The sequence below is a fragment of the Zosterops lateralis genome (assembly GCF_965231275.1).
Source record: "Zosterops lateralis genome assembly, chromosome: 13".
Taxonomy (NCBI): domain Eukaryota; kingdom Metazoa; phylum Chordata; class Aves; order Passeriformes; family Zosteropidae; genus Zosterops; species Zosterops lateralis.
The window spans coordinates 17,677,477-17,697,274 of NC_139773.1; the positions used below are offsets into that span (position 1 = coordinate 17,677,477).

General features: G+C 47.6%; 2 protein-coding genes across 2 annotated transcripts in view; one reads left to right on the forward strand and one right to left on the reverse strand.

The window, feature by feature from the left end:
• The window catches only part of LRRK1 (leucine rich repeat kinase 1), a 68,988-nt gene extending 61,733 nt beyond the window's left edge, over positions 1-7,255 (forward strand). Inside the window, exons 31-33 of the mRNA XM_083870913.1 lie at positions 2,394-3,229; positions 3,804-3,905; positions 5,758-7,255. Coding sequence (XP_083727039.1) covers positions 2,394-3,229; positions 3,804-3,905; positions 5,758-5,935 — 1,116 coding nt within the window. The 3' untranslated portion in view covers positions 5,936-7,255. The remainder of the gene's footprint in view (positions 1-2,393; positions 3,230-3,803; positions 3,906-5,757) is intronic.
• A 5,234-nt stretch (positions 7,256-12,489) lies between these two features.
• CHSY1 (chondroitin sulfate synthase 1) overlaps positions 12,490-19,798 on the reverse strand; it is a 76,340-nt gene continuing 69,031 nt past the window's right edge. The window contains exon 3 of the mRNA XM_083870963.1: positions 12,490-16,110. Within this exon, the coding sequence (XP_083727089.1) occupies positions 14,518-16,110 (1,593 nt within the window). The 3' untranslated portion in view covers positions 12,490-14,517. The remainder of the gene's footprint in view (positions 16,111-19,798) is intronic.

Consider the following 19,798-nt stretch of genomic DNA (forward strand, 5'->3'; position numbering starts at 1 on the left):
TTATCTCTCTGAGATATAACAGTGGCTGGATAGAAACAGGTCCTGATAGCCAAGACAAAGAGCAATAAATGCCCCAATGGAAAAAATATCTTCCCAATTTGCTTCCACCGTTGTTCCATCCCAGACAGGCCAGGATTTGGCATTGGTATTACTGGTAACACCAGGAGGGGATCCCTGACCCACTTCTGCCTGGTTTATGGTGCTGACTGCTCAGTGCCAGGGAAATTTGGCTTGTGGAACCCAAAAGGGAATAGGGATTCTGTTCTGTAGTAACTGACACTAATCAAGGAATTCAAAATAATTTTTTGTGAAGACTATGCCTGGATAATTCAGCGTTATCAAATCAAATGAGACAAAATTATAATCTCTGAAGATTTTAATAGTGTCCTGTGTCATGCTGGGAGCAGTTCAGATTGACATGCCCACATTAGAGTTAATATCTGATGTTCCCACTTCAATTTAAATTTTCCTTTTGTAGTAAGAAATGCCTCTTGTGCAGAGTCCTTCAGACTGAAAAAGTTGGACCATTTTTTACCAGAGAAATGTGGGCTGTTCTGCTTTGTTTTACTCTGTTTTAAATAATGGAACTCCCTTCCAAAGAAAAAGTAACCCAAAACCCAGCTTGTGCAAAGTGTTGTGCCATGATCCAACCTACTGATGCAACTCCTTGGCAAAGCCACTTCCAGGAGCCTTTGCACCAGATCCACATGGCAGCAGGAACATGGCACTGAGCACTGCAGGTCGTTGGGGTTTCTTTTAATTAGTGGTTAGAGAATTGGGACTGGACTGAGTTAGTCCAAGCCCCATTTCACAACTTTCCACTTGCTTTCCTAGTTTTTCCCATTACAGTAAAATTCTGCTGTGATTTGGATTAGTCATAGGGGCTCAGTGCTCTCGTGGTTTTACTCATACTTGGTGTGCAGAGAGTGTCTCTTTGTCCAGGACTCTCAATGAGCCTTGCAAGCAGAGCTGTCAATTAAATAACACTTACCCTGCACTGTCTGCCCCTCAACTGGAGCAAGTCAAGATACTGATTTTTCTGTGGATTTACAGCCTGAGAACTATTGTCCAGGCCTGGCAGAATCAAAATCCTTGGGAGGGCACAGGGATGCCTTAATTTAATTTTTGCATTCCCAGCCAAGGGTGACTCTGAGCCCTCAGCCCACCTCATTGGCATCCTGGGCTTGCCAAAGCCAAGGCTTTCCACTGTGGAGAGGCTTAGGAGGGGTGAGGTTTTGTCAGCCTTGTGGTGCTCTGTCTGGTTCTGTTTGGTTTGCTATGCTCAGTCCAGGCAGCAAAAAAGTCCTCAGTAAAATGGTCTTTTTTTAGAATTTATTGCTCCACAGGGAAGAAATAGAAAGGCCTTTGAGGTAAGTATTGTTTTATCTGCTTCACAGATGGGGGAGTTTCTGGTAGAGGCCCAAGGTCACGGGAACTTTTGTTCCCAAGAGATCCATTTCCCAGTCTGTTTAACAGCATTTTTCCCTGCTGGGATGAGCTGGAGGAGTTGCTGAGCCGTGGCCTTCTCAGCAGCTCCTGCCCGTGGGACTCGAGGGATGCATGGCCACAGGGCTGGAGCTGCATCCAGCACATCTGTACATTCAGGAACAGGTTTTTACCAACCTGCAGAATTGTTCCAGGTACTTGGCAGGTTCTGTGCCCTGGGCGGTGATGTCTGAGCTGCCAGGGATCCCAGAGCCAGAGCACATCCCTGGGAGGAGCAGTGCTCTCAGAGCAGCAGACTCTGAATGTGGAGCAACCACTGGATGCTCTGGTTTGTGAGAATATTGGCTCCCTCTTTCCATTTTTACTGCATTTCTTCCATTCCTCTCCTACCTACATTGATAGCAATAGCTTTACTCCTTTTTGGAAGTGAGCCGGGTTTCTACAGCTGGATTCCTGGGATCATGATGGCTGTCTCTGAACATACTCCAGCTTGAATTTGTTAACCTTCAGGGCAAGCTGCCAGCTCTGTCTGTCTGCCCTTGCTAGTAAAGAGAGAGGTAACACTGGGTGAAAGGAGTGTGGCTCTGCAGCAGCTTCTAGGGAATGACTTCTTTTTATGTTGCTGTTATCGCTGTTTTAGGGTAAGTTACTGGTGTTCTTGCAGAATGTGAGAAGCAGGCAGAGCATCTGGGATTGAAAGCTCTTCTGTTGTAGAGAAGTAAAGAAATAGGGAAAAATTCTTTGCTATGAGGGTGGTAAGGCACAGAGAGATTGGGGACTCCCTGCCCATGGAAGTGTTCAAGGGCAGGTTGGACAGGGCTTGGAGCAATGTGGTCTAGTGGAAGGTGTCCCTGCCCATGGCAGAGGGATGGAATGAGATGACCTTTTAGGTTCCTTCCTACCCAACCATTCTATAATTCCATGAAATTTTTCCATCTTTCTTGCAGAACTCATACATGGTGCTGGCCGGCTTGTCTGACGGACTCGTGGCCGTGTTTTCAGTGTCCCAGGGCCTGCCAGGGGACAACTGCTCCTACCTGTGTTCCCACACAGCAAACAGGTCCAAATTCAACATCTCTGATGATGACCCGCGGCAGAACCCGTACCCGGTGAGGGCCATGGAGGTCACCAACAGTGGGGCCGAGGTGTGGTACAGCAACGGCCCCGGCATCCTGGTCATCGACTGCGCCTCCATGGAGATCAGCAGGAGGCTGGAGCCCTTCAGCCCACCCTCTGTCATTGCCTCCATTGCCTGCAACTCTGAGTGCCATGGGGAGGAGGTGGTTTGGTGCCTGGACAATAAAAGCAATTTCCTGGTGATGTACCACGCCTCCACCTACCAGCTCTGCGCACGCTACTTCTGCGGGGACTGCAGCCCCCTCAGAGACATGTTCACCATCCAGCAGCCTGGGGCTGCCATCCCAGCCACAGCCCCCATCAGCCACGGGCCGATGGAGAACAACCCTCAGGGGGATGTGAGCATCATGTACAGCCCGGATGTGGGCACCCAGATCCTGAACCACCAGGACTCACTCACAGATTACTGCTCTGTGTCTTCCTTCTCCTCCTCGCCCCCCAACGCGTTAACCCGCTGCCCTTCCAGCCTGCCCAGCTCGCCCCTGAGCTCTTCCAGTGCACCCTTCTCCACGGATTTTGAGGAGTCTGAGAAGTTCCATGAGCTGAAGGCTTCCCTGGATCACGATGCTTCGCCTGCGAGTGACAACACGGAGCATCTCCAAGCAGTCAAGATTCTTCCTGTAAAAGACCTCATCTGGATCCCCAGGTATGTGGGTCACTGATCCAGGCATCCTAGTCAAAATCCCTCCTGGCTGAACATGAGATTAACTCGGGCTAATTCAGCAGTTTTTGCATTCCCAGTAAGATTCACCTGGCCAGAAAGTCAAGTTACCATTAAGAAATTCTGTTCCCAGCATAATGAAACGTGGATTTTCTATGCCTTTTGAAAGTAGGTGGTGTTGAGCAGAATGGCCACGTGGAAGGCCTTGCTGGGTTGGTTTCAGCAGGGGTGAGAAGGGGGTGGTCAGACTCCAAGCCGTGTTTCCCCAGCTACTGAGGAAACAAAGAGCAGCAGGCAGCCTCCTTGCTTGGACACAGCCCTGGCAAGTCCTGCTGCCTCCTGTGGAGCTGATGGGAACCTCTGGGAAGCTGATTTTGCTTGTCACAGGATCTCTCACTGCAGTGGATTCCCCAGTGGCATCACAGTGCCCCCTCCCCTGCAAGATATCATGTGGCTGCAGGTGGGCATGGAGCAGAGGATGGATATCCAGCATGGATCTTCCTCAGCTGACAGCATCCCCAGTGCTGAGGATGTGACATCTCTCTGGTTTCTCTTCTAGGAGAGGAGGCGACATCATTGTCATCGGGCTGGAGAAGGAATCGGGCACCCAGCGAGGCAGAGTGATCGCGGTGCTGAAGGCGGGGGAGCTGGCTCCCTATGGGTGAGGCTGACTGGGCACACCCAGGGACACAAGGGGCTGGGGGGGCAGAGGGGGGCTCTGCAGGCTCTCAGGGCTCTTGGGACCTTCCTCTTGGCTTCCAGCAGTGTCTGAGGAGTTCCCAGTGGGAGGACACACAGTTGCTGGTTGCACATGAAGGTGTGTGCGCACTCTCAGGACAGGGCAGACAGTGAGGGGAGGGCACTGTGACTACAGCCTGGTCTCCAAAATCCACAGAGACTGAACACCCCATAATGACACAGACAGGACCGTGCACAATGGGATCAGGTTGGCCTGATCCTGCCTGGTGCTGGCTCCCTTTGCTCTGAGGGCACCTGGCAGAGGGTGAGAGCAGCTTGGCAGACTCAGGCCCCACGCTCAGAACAAGAAGTGCATTTATGCAGAGCACGGCGCTTGTCTGTGGCTGCATTCACGTGGGTCAGGTTGATGTTCTGGCTCTAAATGAGCACCTTTGTGCTGTGGGCAGTGACAGGCCGGGGGACGGCTCCTGGAGCACAGGGGAGAGCAGTTATATACGTTAATTTAAAATGTTTCATACAGCGAAGGAGAGTCCAAGGAAATAAGTAGCTGCTGGAGAGGTGGGGGTGTTCCTGCTGATCACTTAAATACCGGTCTGGGATTGCACTATTTATGTCCAAACAAATGCAGGTTAAGCAGTGCTAAGGATTATAAATGATCATTTATTACCACCAGGGAAACACAACAGGAGATCAAAGGCTCCTGCCGTTCCCTCTGCTCTGAAATGAGTGTCTTTATCAGTTAGCTGGGAGGAGAGAATTCTCTTTATTGGTCACAGGTACTCTTAGGTTGGGTTTACTTAACCCACATTGAGTGTGGAGTTCAGGTAAAGTGATACCACATCTCACACCTGTCCTGCCCTGCTGCCTACTGGACCAGGCACCGTGGCCATTGACCCTCCCTGTTTGACCAGCAGGATAAAGAGCAGAAGGGAGGAAAGAGAAGGGGCAGAGCAGAGAGGGGAGGAAAGGGAGGGGGCTTCGTAGGGGCAGTTTGTGATAAAAAACAGATGCCAAGAACAGTCCTGTGGCGAGTGCTCCCAGCTGGGCATCTTTCTGGGAACAGTTTGGGACCAGCCTTCCCCATCTGCTCCGGGAGTGGTAGAAGGAGCCTAGTGAGGGCTGGACTCCTGTCCCTTGGACCTTACAAAGGAGAAGTGTCATTGTCTGCCCAGCCACCTCCCTCTGAGATACCTGCAGGGCCAGCTTCAACAGGGACCACACAGATCCCTGAGTGCTGCCACAGCTGAGCCTGCTGCTCTGGGCTCGAGGCTCAGACCCTGAGCTGACACAGGCAGGCTCCATCCCACTTCCGTACTTTATTCCAGGCTGTAGAAGCTCTCGGCAGCCTGTCAGCTGTGTTATGATGGAGCTGTTCTGAAAATGCCCAGCTGGCAGCAGGAACAAGAGTCTGTGGATTTAGCAAATCAGGAGATTAGCAGCAACTTCAAATGCCACGGCAGACTTAAGCCCCCACCTGCATGTTTAGGCACCTGAATCCCTTTAAAAACCTTTTCCCATGTCACTGAGCTGCTTGGTTTTGATGTGACACAGTTTCTGATCCCTCTCTTTGTTACATTCTCCTTGCTGAAGGATTTGCAGCTTATAAAAAGCTTGTGTATAGCTGGAAGGGAGGCTCATGAACCAGTGCTGTGCTCGCAGAGCTGTTCTTCCCCTTAATGCCCTTCCTTGTAATGCCCTTCCTTGTAATGCCCTTTCCAGTAATGCCCTTCCCTGTAATGCCCATCCCTGTTATGTCCTTCCTTCTAATGCCCATCCCTGTAATGCCCTTCCCTTCTCTCTTCTCCCTTCCCCAGGACTCTCGTGGATGCGGCTCTGGTAGCAAAGGACACAGTTGTGTGCTGCTTTGAGAATGAAAACATGGAGCGGTGCCTGGCTGTCTGGAGGGGCTGGAGTGCCAGAGACTTTGACATTTTCTACCAGGCCTACGAGGAGCTGGGCAGGCTGGAGACCTGCATGCGCAAGAGGAGGTAGTGCCCGTGGCGCTGGGATTGACACTCAACAGGAGACAGGAGCGTCCTGGACTCTGAGACACAGCCCAGAGCAGGGCTGAGGAGGGGAGTGTGTGTCTGGTTTGCTGCTAGTGAGCACTGTGGGGTTCCCAGAGCCCCATCAGGGCTTTTGGGGAATGAAGAAGCCGGTGTGAGCAGGGCTGGGACAGGTGTGAGAGCCAGCTCTCGGCTCCCCTGCTCCGTCACATGCTCCCCTGCACGAGAGCAGAGGCAGAAGTGGCTGCAGTTCTGCTCATCCCCCCCCATTTCCAGTTTGTTCATCCCTGTTTTGAATTCCTTCCTCACCTTCAGCATGCCCTGGCTGCTGCTGCTGCTGCTGTTGTGTGTGTGTGTCAGCCAGGAGAGCTCTGTGGGCTCTTCCCTGGGATCCTGAGCACGTTTCTCTCTCGGCTGCCTGCTGGCCTGCAGTGCGGGCACTGTGGGCTAATTCACCCTGTTCCCAGGAGGAATGCATCTGTGAGGCTGCTTCCCACCTCCCTGCAACTCCATTAGGGGCTACTTCAGGTGTAGTCCCTGTGTAGAGACACCCTGGTGTAGGAACCAGTGAGAAGCTGTGGCTGGCCACTGCATTTCTGGTTTCTAAAAGCTGTAGTGGTGCAGTGTTCCTGTGTGGGAGCCCAAAACAACCTGCCAGGAATGCTGCACCAAGAATTAGTGAGCTGGCTCATGGCACTGCTGCCTTGTCAATGGAGCTGAATGGAAAGCAAAGCCACTGGGTGTGACAGATATTCCTGGTGGAAGAGAAAGGAGCCCCCTGACCAGGAAGGTTTATAAGCTGTCTCTGCTCCACTACTCTTTCTCTTGGGAAATGCAATCTGGAGCAGCAGGAACACAATAAGCTCAGTTTGCCTGTGTATCTGTGCAGCTTCCGCCCACCACAGCTTGTGTTTTATCTTCATTAGTGGCCTGGGATGCTGTATTGGCTCTGAATCCAATTGCACTTAATTATCCCAAGCATGTACAGCAGTGTAAAAAGTGCCCCCAGCTAAGCACCCTGTATAAAGGTGTACAGTTTGAATTTTGGACCTTTCTTTTTCTCTTTTTTTTTTTTTTTTTTTTTTTTTTTTAATCCCAAGAATCTTGTGTGAGCATCGGCAAGGCTGGCCAAGGCCGAATGGGCAGGTTAACCCTCTGGTTCACATTTCTGTTGCAGGCTGCTAAAATATCCTTCTTCAGAAACAGAATGTATCTTAAAATAAACTGATTCCTTCCCAGGATGACACTGCATTGGTGGTTTTTATTGGAAACCCAACTGGCAATGGGTGTTGGGGGTTTGTGATTCAACTGCTTGTTGTGATGAGCACAGCTGGAATCAGGGCTACGAGTGCAGACTGTCTCCATACCTGGCCTTAGTGTGGCTGTCACCCTGTGCCTCCCCAGCAGCTCATGAAGCAGGTATGGCAGCACCAAAATATCCCTCCCTTGCCGGGACACACTCTCTGCCTGTTGTCTAAGGGCTGGGCTGAGGTGTCATAGTCACCTTCTCCAGCTGCCAGATTCCTTTGACTTGCAGGAACTCTTCCTGTGATGCCTGAAGCCCCAACAGGAGCTACAAAGGGGTTCATTCTTTCAGCCTTGCAGGTTTCCTTTGATGAAACACCCTGTGGAACAACCATAGCAGTTCCTTATTGTCCCTCTTGACCAGAATCCCTTGGGTGCTGTGCTGCTTCCAAAGCAGTTCTGGGCTTGTGTCCACCATGAGCTCCCCAGTGCCCATGGAGGGAGCTGGAGCATCTCCCAAACCTTTGGTGGGCCCTGGCCAAGGCCTGGACACTAAAGGGCTTTTGTTCTGCTGGACACCGTGTTCTGGGGCTGTTACTGGACAGAACCTTCCTGACACACCGAGACATCCTCCTGCTCCTTGCCAGGTGGGTCAGGGTGATCAGCTGGGGAGGGAAGAGAAGGGGTTGGCACCTGGGTTTCACAGGATCTGTGAGAGATGGTGCAGTGATGGGTGTGTGTCCCAAATCCTGGGAGTAGGGGGTTGGTTCCTGAACCCTGAAATAAGAACAAATTCCCCCCCTTAAGCAGACCTGAAACCTCATTAGCACAAGGCTCCATTAAGTGAGCACTGCACGTGCTGCAGGAATGATTCCCCAGGGGCAGAAATAAACAGACATTAAAAACAGAATTAAAGCAATTCCCACCGGGTCAAACAGTTTGAGATTTCAGTGCACCTTTCCATCTCTCCCACCAGCAAAGCCTGTTTTCCTGATAGTAGGTACAGGTGAGGGGCATCAGGCATCCTGGGGGAAGGGATGGGATCACAGCCAAAGGCAGGAAAAGCCCCCAGAGCCCCAAGCTCTGCACAAGGGGCAGCACGAGCCCCAGGTGTGGGTCTGGGGGAGCTGCACCTATCACAGCCCTCACTATTTTATTTCAGCTGATAAAAATAAGCCCAAGCAGGGCCCTGGCAGGGGGTTATTCCTTCAGCTGACTGAGGAGAGGTAAGAAACAGCTTTGGGTTTGTTTAGTCAAGGCCAGGTTTCCCCCAGCCAGCCTGGAAGCAGCGGGAGCACACGGAAGGGGCTCTGTGCTGGGAGGGAAGTGGATGCTCTGGGGTTGGATTAACCCCCAGCACCAGCAGAGGGAGGGCAGCGGGTGCCGGGGCTGTTAATTACTCATCAAGGAAGCAGAGAGAGAGGAACAAGACCTGCCTGGGATTAACTGAGCCCAAAAGTCCCCCTGCCAGCTTCCCTCCCTCACTCAGCTGCCTCCTGAGAGCAGAGTCACACACGTCCCTGGGCTTTTCCCTGGAGTGCTCAGTGGTCCTTTACCTGATTTGAAAAGATTATATTAAATTCCCAACTGTATCTGATTCCTGTTCCTGGTTTGGGCTGTTCCTTTGCTGGCATCAGTGCAGAGTCAGGCCCTGGGATGAAGAACAGCTGTGCCCAATACCAGCATCCCAGTCTGGGGCATGGCCTGAATATCGTTTTGGGGAAGGCATGATGTAGGGGCAAACCACTGGTTGCATCCCATATCCAAGATCCCATATCCTGATGCTCACTCAGGACATTTTGGGGCCCCAGCACTGTGGGTGCACAGACTCCCCACCAGCCTGGGTTTGTTCAAACCCAACCTACCCCTCCATGTGCAGGAAAACAGGGAATATTACAGCTCATTCTGCTAGGAAAGGAAAGAAGGGCTGGCTCTGGACAGTGCCCTGGACAGTGGGCAGGAATTGTTGTAATTTGATATATTAGAGCAAAACCTCACCTCTTGTGCCCCCAAGACAGGTGAACATGGACACACCAGCTGGATGCTCCCCATCCCACAACAGCTGAGACCTCTCAGCTTCAGCATAATGAAACATAAGGTGATTTCTACGGGAGGTAGGGAAAGGGGCAACGCTGGCTGCTTTGTATTCTGCTACCGAAAGGACAGAGGAAATTAGTTTTCTTTAAGCAAGCTTTAAAAGGACAGGAAATATCGTGGCTATTTCGGGCTGCCGGCCTGTCCTCGCCTTACCCCGGCCGGCGGCGCTGGGATGGAGCTGGGTCAGACTGCAGTGCCTCAACACAGGTGGAGGAGGGTAAGGATGGGGCTGGGGATGGAGATGGGAATGAGGATGGAGATTGTGATGGAGATCAGGGTGAGGATGGGGCCATGGATGGAGTTGGGGATGAAAATGAGGAGAAGGTTGGGACCAGGAATGGGGTTGAGGATAGGGATGGTGCCAGGAATTGGGCTGGGGCTGAGCTCACCTGGGAATGCTCAGCACTGGGGGAATCACTGGCAGTGGGCAGAAGGACAGAGCACATTCCCAACCCATGAGTGGAACATCCACAGTGATTCAGATTTCCCAGGGCCATTATGGTTCTCCCCAGCACTCAGAACCATCCTGGGCAGAGCCAGTGCTGGTACAGCAAACAGCCTTTACCTGCCCCATATCCCAGCCTGTTTGCACTAGAAGTTTGTTTTATTGTGGAACCACTTTAAACTGTGCCCCTTTTGGGAGCTCTCGAGGAGAAAAGTCAGTAAACACAAAGGTGGTGTTATTATTTTGTCTTCTTTTTCTAAAAGGAGGAGCAGGACCCTGGCAAAGTCCTCTTAACACCCCCAGCCAAAGAGAGAGGACCCCCAATTTCCAAGAGACTCCAGCCCAGCCTGCTGGAAATGCTGGAACCCATTCAGGTCAATTAGAGTTGAGGTTTTTATTGAATTAAAGTGTGAAAGTAAGCACAGCCAGTCCCAGTATTTGGGCTATTTTTCTGATGTTAATTTTTTTCACCCCACTCATAAAAGTGATTTGGAAGGTGGTAGGGATTCCTGGGCTAGAGGAGACCTGGGAGATGGTTTTGGAGCTTGGAAAGGATATGGACATGTTTTTCACACCTGGGAAAGTATCGGCAGCAGTTTGGACAGGAGGAATAAAAGTGCTTCTGGCAGCAGCAGCCAGGTAAAATCCAGAAAAATAGTTGGAAAGGATTCCTCATGGGATGCACTGCCTTGGCTGGGGAGCCCAGGTTGTCTCCAAGGCTGCCTAATTCCAGGAAGGAGATGGCTTTTGAGCTCCAACTGGGATCAAACCCCTGAATTTGCTCTGGTCAGCACAATAACTCACATTGGCAGAGCCCACTGGGTACAAAAACATTAATTAAAACAGGTCCCACATGGGCAGTGTCCCACCAGCCCAGGGATCACCATGGCCAGAGCAGAGGAGGGGCCTGGACCTTCTCCCCATTTTTAATGCCTCTGCAAGATTTTCTTTCCAAAAAGCTCCCGATTGCGGCTGGCTGTGCAAGCCAAGTATTTTTAGCAAGTATTCATGCGAAACAGCTCAGGATAATAATTTGCAATGTAAAGTTAGAGGCTTCCACAAAAACTCAGAGTAAGCAGATTTGGGTCAGCGGGACTTTGTGCTGATTTTGCTGAAAGGAACCATCCAGCCAGGTCCAGGGGAGCTGGAGCTGGTCACTGAGTTTTCTGGGTAATAAACCCCTACTGTGCCCACAGGACCAAAACTTGAAATCCTTCCACAGACTGTGACTCTGCAAAGTTACAGATAAATGTTTCATATGTAAATAATCACATCCAGCATGACAGTCACCAGGAGTACCTGCTGCCTTTCTGGACTCACATTTTCCCCATCTCCCTTTGCCTCTTTTTGCCATCATTGATCCTTCAGCAGAGGGAAAAGCTTTTAGAAAACAGCATTAATAAATTCAGCTCCTCACCCAGGAGTGACCAGAGAAGGTGAAGGGTTTACCACCATGTGCCCAAAGCTCTGTTTGGGTGGGAGTTTTATTGCTGTGAGGATCCAATCCAGGTTACCTCCACCAGATAAATGAGATAAAGAAATGTCTCACATTTTTAATTGTTTTAATAATGAAGAGAAGCATCTCTATAGATAAGACATAACTGGGCACCACATCCTTAATTTTCAGCATGGCACCATCTCATTTTCTCACACCTCTGTGGCCTGGAGGAAAACCTTCCATGATTTTCCTGCTTCCTTCAGCATGAAGGAAATTTCTGTCTGAAGCAAACAACCAGAGTAAATTGAGGATGAAATGTTCCAGCCCCAGAAGGGATTTTTGTCAAGGCTGGGTTAGCACCTACCAGCTGATGATTTCCACCTCTCTCCAGTTCCTTACAACTGGGGCAGCAAATGCCACTTATTTTAGTATAAAATGGAGTTTATGTGTTTAGACTTTAGCATAAAGGGTTATAATTAAATTTTAACTTTAAAATGGACTACTACTTTTAAGCTGCAGTCCATAAAATATGTGATCAATTGCAATGTGAAGCCTCAAGGGCTGCCTGCAAGCTTGGTACAAAACTCACTTTTCATAGAGATTTGGTAACAGAATTAGAACTGTAGCAACCAAGGGAAAAAAAACTCAATACCAGATGGGTGCTGTTCACTAACTAGTTTTTTCTAGTTACATACATTCTGCTTTTACCAGCTGTTATGGGCTAAAAAAAGTTCTACATAATCATAAATGTTAATAAATACAGTACCAGTACAGGGCTTTTTTCTCCCCTATTTTGCTGCTATTCTTTGGGGTTCATATTCTTTATGCTCTTTTCTGTACCACAAATACAAATTGCCTCTTTCCCCCTCTCTCTCTTGTGTGAAAAAACACCTCTGCAATCCCTAAGATTTCTTGCTTTGGGACTTAATTTTGTCCTCACACCAATACTGAACAACTGCTAGAGCTATTAAAAAAAAAAAAAAAGTGCTCAACCCACTTAATAATTATTTTTACTGTGTTTTGAATACACAAAACATTAGGGCACCATGCAGCCTTATCACTGGATGCATTTGAACTGTACACTTATGGGTATTTTCAGGCAGCAGCAGTACTTTTAAAATTTTCATGAGGAAAAGGTCAAAACCAGGGGATGGCACAGCTCATCAGCACCAGAGCCTGATGTATGGGTTCGTTCTCCCTTCCCTCAGAGCCGAGGTAAAAGCACTGAGCTCATCCCAGACCAAAACACAACACAGAGGTCAAAACCCTTTGGAAGAGAGAGATCCTTTTACCTGGATTTATTTCCTGAAGTGTGTTACTCTGTGCTTAAGCTGGGCGGAATGACACGGACTGACGACGTGAGCAGCTCCAATTGCAAATAAAAAAGTCTTTATTGCATCTTAGAAGCAAGTTTAAAAAAAAAAAAAAAAAAAAAGGAAAGAAAGAAAGGAAAAAAAAAAAAAAGAAAAGAGAGAGAAAGAAAAGAAAAATTTTCCATGCACCTACATCGTTGGGACTGTCACCAGAAAATGATGAACATTGTAAGACACAGACTCTATGCTAGTTGCAGTTCATACTCCATACACGTGTAAAACAATGGTTATTTCTTCTACTGGAATAGCAATTGCTCCCTAAGATCCCTTCAAACATGGCAACAACCACCTAAGCCTTGGGTTTTCTCCACTCCTTCACTTGCCTCCACTTCCCAAAGAGCAGGCAAAGTGGAACTGAGGGCAATGAGATGAAATGGGGCTGGAGGATACAATAGAAAAATATATTGTTCGCTGGTTTTTATTTTTTTTTTGTTTCTGCTGAGTAGGATATTTACAGGTACATAGGTCCCAAGAGATCATCTGCTTCAATGGCAATGTCCAGTCACTGTCTAAGTCTCAGTGTACAGGGTTCCCTATCTGGCTTTAAGGCACTTTATTTCATGTATTTTCTCTTACCTTGCTAGGTGTTAACTCATAGGGATCACACTTTCCTTGTATTCAGCCTCCTCATCCCCAGTTCCTCTTAGAATATGAAAAAAATTCCTAAACTCACTGATGTCATTCCAAAAATGTTAAAGGAATTTGGGGGGAGAAAAAAAAAAAAGATCTGTGAAAAAATATTTTAGAAAGTAATCTTTGGAGATCATTTACTGTAAGTATGATGTACACTACCTTATCAGTGAGAAGATGCAATACATTCCTAATATATATATATATATTTACACACACATATATATATATATAAAATATTAAAATGACTAACAGATATTCAAGGAAAGGTCAAGAACCTAAAACAATGGATATTAAATAAATTAACGGTCTAGCAGATACAGGAAAAAAAAAAAAAAAAGAAAAAAAAAGGATCCCAAAACAAAACTAATAATCAAATGTAATAATTGTTCCCATCAACATCGCGTGACCGACTGAAGGGAATCGATGCGATTGGGCGCGGGACACTCGGTGCAGAGGAGTTTTCCAAGTTCTCCTCATGGATCTTGGATTGATCGTTGTGTGCTGTCGTTTGGCTGCCAGAGATTCCCATTTCCCAGCCCCTTCCCCTGAAAGGCTCCAGCATTTCTGGGTCGCATCGCTCAGCCCTTGGCTGAGGACAAAACGCAGAACCCACCGCGGATTCCCCAAACCTTCCGTCCATCCATGGACCAAATGTCAAACACAACAATTTCTACAAGGAATAATCGGATCACGTCTTGTGCTTACTTCCTTCCCTCACCTGCCCATAATAAGTGGAAATGTATTTTTAAACTAAAATAATCAGCTGTTAGGGAATAAAACAAACAAACAAACAAACCCTCCTGCGATTACCACCCTTTGTCATCGCCACAGCGACTCGGATTTTCTAACGCAATTTGAAAATTAAGGGCTAATCCTGAACCAAAGGAGCAGAATCTTTGCACGGTAGCAGTCACACCAAAAACATTTAGACACAGCGTTTTGTCACTTGGCTTTGCACGCTCAGGTCCACATTTACAGAATCCCAGCCATGAAGACGGCAACGGAAACGGTAGGAAACAATCTTTTGTTCATAAGGAAATTCTAATTCAAGTCAGATTTCCGCTGATCAGATAACTCTTATACAATTTTTTTTTCCTTTTTTTTTTTTTTTTTTGTTTGAAGGCAAATACTGATCACAGTTTTTGTTCAAAACCAAAAACACAACAACAAAAAAACCCAAGGGCCTTGTTCTTCTCAAAACGAGCGCTTCGTAAGAAAACAACGATGATTTCTAAAATATATCCTGTGTGGTCTTTTAAAAGTGAATTATCAAAAAACCTTTTCCCAAAAATAAATTAGATAATTAAAAAAAAAGTCTTTTCCAGCATAGCTGGACATTAGGCTGTCCTCACTGAGCCATTAGTATTGCTGCTTTTCCCAAAACTTGGGTCGTTTTTTTCAAACCATATTTCAGCCAGCTGTTGTGTGGACCCATAAGTTGAAGCTTTGGACCCCAAGCACATTTTATATTGTTTTGGATCAAGATTAGGGTCACAAAAAACAGGGTGATGCACATGGACTACTCCAATTTCTTGGCTTCTGAAAGTTTTTAAGCCAGCTTGAATGACTTTGTTAAATAGATCTACGTCTTCAAGGCCCCAACCTTGGATGGAGACATCAAAGCCACCCGCTCGAAGAAGGTCACCTTTGTAAATACAGGTGATACCAAAGCCATAGTTCCTCCAGAAACCTGTTTTCTGAGTGAAGGCAAAATGATTGTCACTAGGAACCTTTCCACTATAAACAATCTTTGGATCATACTGGCTAAAAATGATGGGAAAATACACTTGCTGACCCAAAACTGTATTGGCTCTACACCGCTGGAGGAATTCTGTGGTAAACACTAAGTCAACATCACAGAAGAAAAGTAAAGACTCGTTCTGGAACTGAGAAGATCCGACTTCCAGGGCCAGTGCCCTTGAGAACTCCCCCGACACCGGCAGGACCTGCATGTCAGCCTTGGGGTATTTGGAGTGGTAATCTCTCATCAGCTCGATCTGCTTCGCTTTGTCGGGGTTGGAGTTGGAATTGAAAAGCAGGACAACCAGCTTGACGTTCTGGTTTGGAATGAGGCACGTCTTTTCAAAATTCCCCATGAACCTTGCAAACATGTCAAACCGCCCGGAGAGAGGGATCAGGATGTTGATCTTCTTGTCTTTGAGCTCCTTCCTTTCTGCTTTGGACCTGCTGAGCTGGAAGGGGACAAACATCTTCAGCGAGTTGGAGAGGAAGGACAAGGATCCAGAATCCTGGTTGATTTTGCTGGCCAGCTCTTTGGCGTCCATCTCTTCGTGCTCCATGAACTGGATCTTGCTGAAGGTCTGCTGCAGGTACGCGTGCCTCCTCACGGGGACCGTCATCTTCTTCCCCTTGTGCTTCTTGTAGAGCAGCAGCAGGTCCAGCACATACTCTGCTCCGTACATGGGGTTCACCCTGCGGTACCCATACTGTATCTCCTTGAAATCAATGATCCTCCCCCTCGTCTTGGCGTTGGCGTTGATCATTTCCATCACCTGCATAACGATGTCGTCCAACGCCTCGCGCTGGGACGAGTCCATCCCTCTCCGGGGCGGCTGCCCGTCGGCGCCCGAGTACAAATATTTTCCCGTCAGGAACTCCCACTCCAGTATCTCCTCCCGGTGGTGGGGCTGGAAGCGCATGAAGGAGGGTGGCATTCCCAGCTGCAGGTCCTCCTTGTGGATCTCGGTGTTGCTGTACTTGCTCATGAGCACGATCTCGCGGTGCAGCTGCACGGTGCGGTGGCGCAGCTCGGCGATCTTGCGGCTCAGCATGTAGCTGTGCAGCCTGTACTGGTACGGGGGGTTCTTGTTGGGGTGCAGCGTTATGGCTCGGTGTATTTTGCTGTTCCTCAGGTCTCGGATGTAGCCTTTCTTGTTCTTCTCGTAGTTCTCGTAGAACAGCTGCTGCATCTAGAAAAGAGAGAGAGAGAGGGGGGAAGTCAGAGTCTCGGCAGTGCTGACCCTGTGAAAGTTTGCCCACGCAACCCCGCTGTGGCAGAGAATTCCCCCTTCGCTCACAGGGCCAGAAGGGCTTTCTGAATAAGCTGTTCTTGGGTTTAGGCACAGGTTGTAGCAATACCAGCTGCTATTCAAGGAAATTAAGAGGATTATTCATTGTAAACTGGTGAAAGAAAAATCTATCATGGATTTGGGATTACTAAGCCCATTCTAGAGGTATCACCGGCGGCCAAACAATTCTGCACTAAGTAGATTGTAAGCTCATTTCTTCACAACAGCAAACCACAACAGGAAAATAACACCGTGAAGTGTTCACTACAAAACTCTCATTATTCATTTGTTTCCCATTGTTTTAGCATTAATAATAAAGAAGAATAGAAAGAGATGCCATGTACATACTAAGCAAATCAGACACCACCTTTTCCATTACATCCAAATGCCATTTAGGCATTAGAAATCCAGGTTTAGGCATTAAAAATGCAGGTTGCTGAATGTTTTAGTCAAGATGCCAAATATGTTACCTCAAGTGCTGCAATGCAAAGCTACAGCTGTCATTTTAAAATGCCAATGGACAGTAAAGTGCACCTGAGATTCCTAGAGTTCCAGAAGTCAGGTAATACAGGATGCATGTGTACACCAGAATAAAAACATCCTTAACGTGGCATTTGCTATTTCAAAACAAGAAGATAATGAGCTGAGATTAGATTCACAAGTCTTAGGAAAGAAGACAAACCAGCTTTACAGTTCTCAGGAGTTCAGGCAGCAGCTGATATTGTGAAAGACAAGTCAGGATGATAATGTGAAAAATAAACTGATAAATAAACCTTGAGGCCAAAGGTATATACCAGCATAGATAATGGAAATTTAAAAAGACCACGGGCAGATTTTGTCACAGCACAAACGTCATCAACCTGCCAGAGCTGACACAGCACCTTCATTCAATCCAATCTCTGTTACTGGCAGTGGAATCTGCCACAGGAAACACAGCAATAAAGCTTGTGTAAAAGGGTTGTGCAGGTCAGCAAAGAGCCAAACTCAAAAAAAAAAGAACCAGGGAGAATGTCTCAAATATGATTGCAATCAAACAGAGCACTAGAAAGAAAATCACCAGCACAGAAACCTTCCTTTTACCAGCTGCTCAGAGCCAGCACCAGCCCTGTTTTACTGGGCCTTCGGTTGCATTTTTCCCGTTATTGTGGACAGACACTGAATCTCAGGGATAAACTTACACCTGGATTTAATTGCTGCTATCTTAACAGGCTGGCTGTGTGCATGCTGAAACCTGACATTCGGCGTGTTGCCACCGACAGCACGGAGCAAGCTGAGCCCACTTGGGAGCACAGGTTTTTAATCTGAGCAAATGTAAATCACTGCAAAGGAGGGAGGGAGGGATTTCAGCCCGACTGAGAAAGAAAGGACATTTATTTCGTGGGTCACCACCAGTCCCCCACCCCCTTCTCCTTGGAGTTCACCTTCTTCCCGCTCTCCCCAAGTGATCCCTGCTGCGTGCAGGCTGTCTGGGAGCAATCCAGGCCAGAGGATGGATGGATCTGCACAGCAACGCAGCCAAAGGAGAACATCTTGGCCATGGCCCCTTGGCAGGCCTCAGATGAGCTGCCTGTCGAGATGTATAATATCCCTTTAGAAGTCATGCAAGATTTAAAAGAGCGCTACGGGCAGAGGTTAGCTGGTCTAATCCCACGTCCAGCAGAGTTATCCAAACTGAATGAACCTCATGCTTTCCCAAGAAACACACGTTTTTTCCAATCACCCAAAAGGCTGTTCTTCATTTGTATCCCTGTATTGTTTCCTCTACTAATAATGCTTTATTTTTTGGTCACTTTGAACCTCGCTGTTGCTGTGAAAGGCTCTAGGAGACCTTAAATCACACCCACTTTAGGGTCAGTCCTGTGAGCACCATTTATTGCAGTGGAGAGCTCTCATGGGAAGAACAGGATCAGTCCAGTACTGCAGGACACACTTATTTTACTGACAGCATTGATCTATCCTCTAACACTATGCATATGTAGAACTAGAAGTATTAAATGCATATGGTTACCAATTTCACTGACATTTTAACAACTATAGGCAGAGGCTTATCCATGAGTACTGTGACATCAGATAAAAATTCTTAAATCACATCATCAGGCTGCCATTATTTAAAGGAAAATTGACAAAAGGATTTAATTTCAGGTCTTGTTTTGAATTTATAAGACAACAAAATCAAGACCATGCAGCCTGAATGCATTTACTCCAAAATTGCTACCTAGGGCATTCTGAAGAGGAAACCATGAGAAGCAGGAAGGCTTTCAGATTACACAACAAAGTTTTAATAGAATACTGATGGGTAGGAAAATGTTATGAAACTTCCCAATGGAAGTGAAGATAGGAAGCCCTAGCAAATGGCACAAATTAAAATTAAGAAGCATATTTTAAAGCTCTAACTTGTCACTCAGGAGTAACCTCTTAGGTGGATCAGTTACCTTCTAATACTCTTTCCTGCCCCTTCCCAAAACTAGCTTGCTTTGAAAATTGAAAATAAAACATATCTCGGCAAGATTTTACTGGGGCTTCAACACAAAGCAATTTACAACTGAAACATCTATTAACAGCCACCTTGCTCAGCCAAAAAGGTGACAACTGCCCAAGCCCTGTGCTGGCCAACCCTGCGGTGCAGCTAATGAGAAGCACCACAGTAGCCAGGCTTTTATATAATCCTATTTTTCAGGAGAATGCCTTGCAAGGCTGGCACGTTCAATGTTTTTCCTGTGAAGTCTCCCCCTCTCCTACTCCAGGGTCCCCCCTGTCCCCTGGCATTCAGCAGGCATGGGGTGTGCCAGGATCCTGCAGGTCCCATCCCCCTGGGGAGCCAAGGTACACCCCACCCCGGCAGGAAACACAAAGAAGGGAACTGGAAGGGGTTAATAACTCCCTACAGAGAGTACAAGGAGTTACAAACTACTTTTTCACAGAGACACCAAGTGCTGTACACGAAGTCCAAGTGGCCAGTGGCCAAGGGACCAGTTTAACCCTTCTCAGGCTGAGGCTCTGGTAGACACTTGACCCAGTACCACAGAAGGGCTGCCAGGCCCAAGGGTTTTGCCCCAAAAACCAGCCCCACGTGGATTGTGTTTGCTCACCCACACCCCCAAACCAGAAGGAAATGATCAGCTCCCTCCACACCATTTGACAGCTCCACCAACATTGATTTGCTCAAATCATTAAGGCTTCCCAGCACTGGGTTCAATCACTAACAAGGGCAATTCCCAACCATCACAAATCACTGCTAATATAATTTCTTACTGCATTTAGGTCCAAAACACTATGGCTAAATATCATCAATTAGCACAGGCTGGCTTTTGACTCTACACGACACTGGAAAGTCATAACAAGATATAAAATTATAATTAATTCTTGTGTACATCATCAATAGGTGGGTGGAAGAAGGCCATAGAGAAAGGAATACCTGTGATTTATTTGCTCCTCCCAGTCTCTAAACACACATGTGGGGAGTGACACAAGGCCAGGACGTGCACATCTCCCACAGATATTATGTGCCAACTACCCCATGCCTGTTACCAGAGCCTTGAGAGCTGAACTCTTGCAAACTCTTCTTCTAGTTAAACAGGTTTCTCTATGA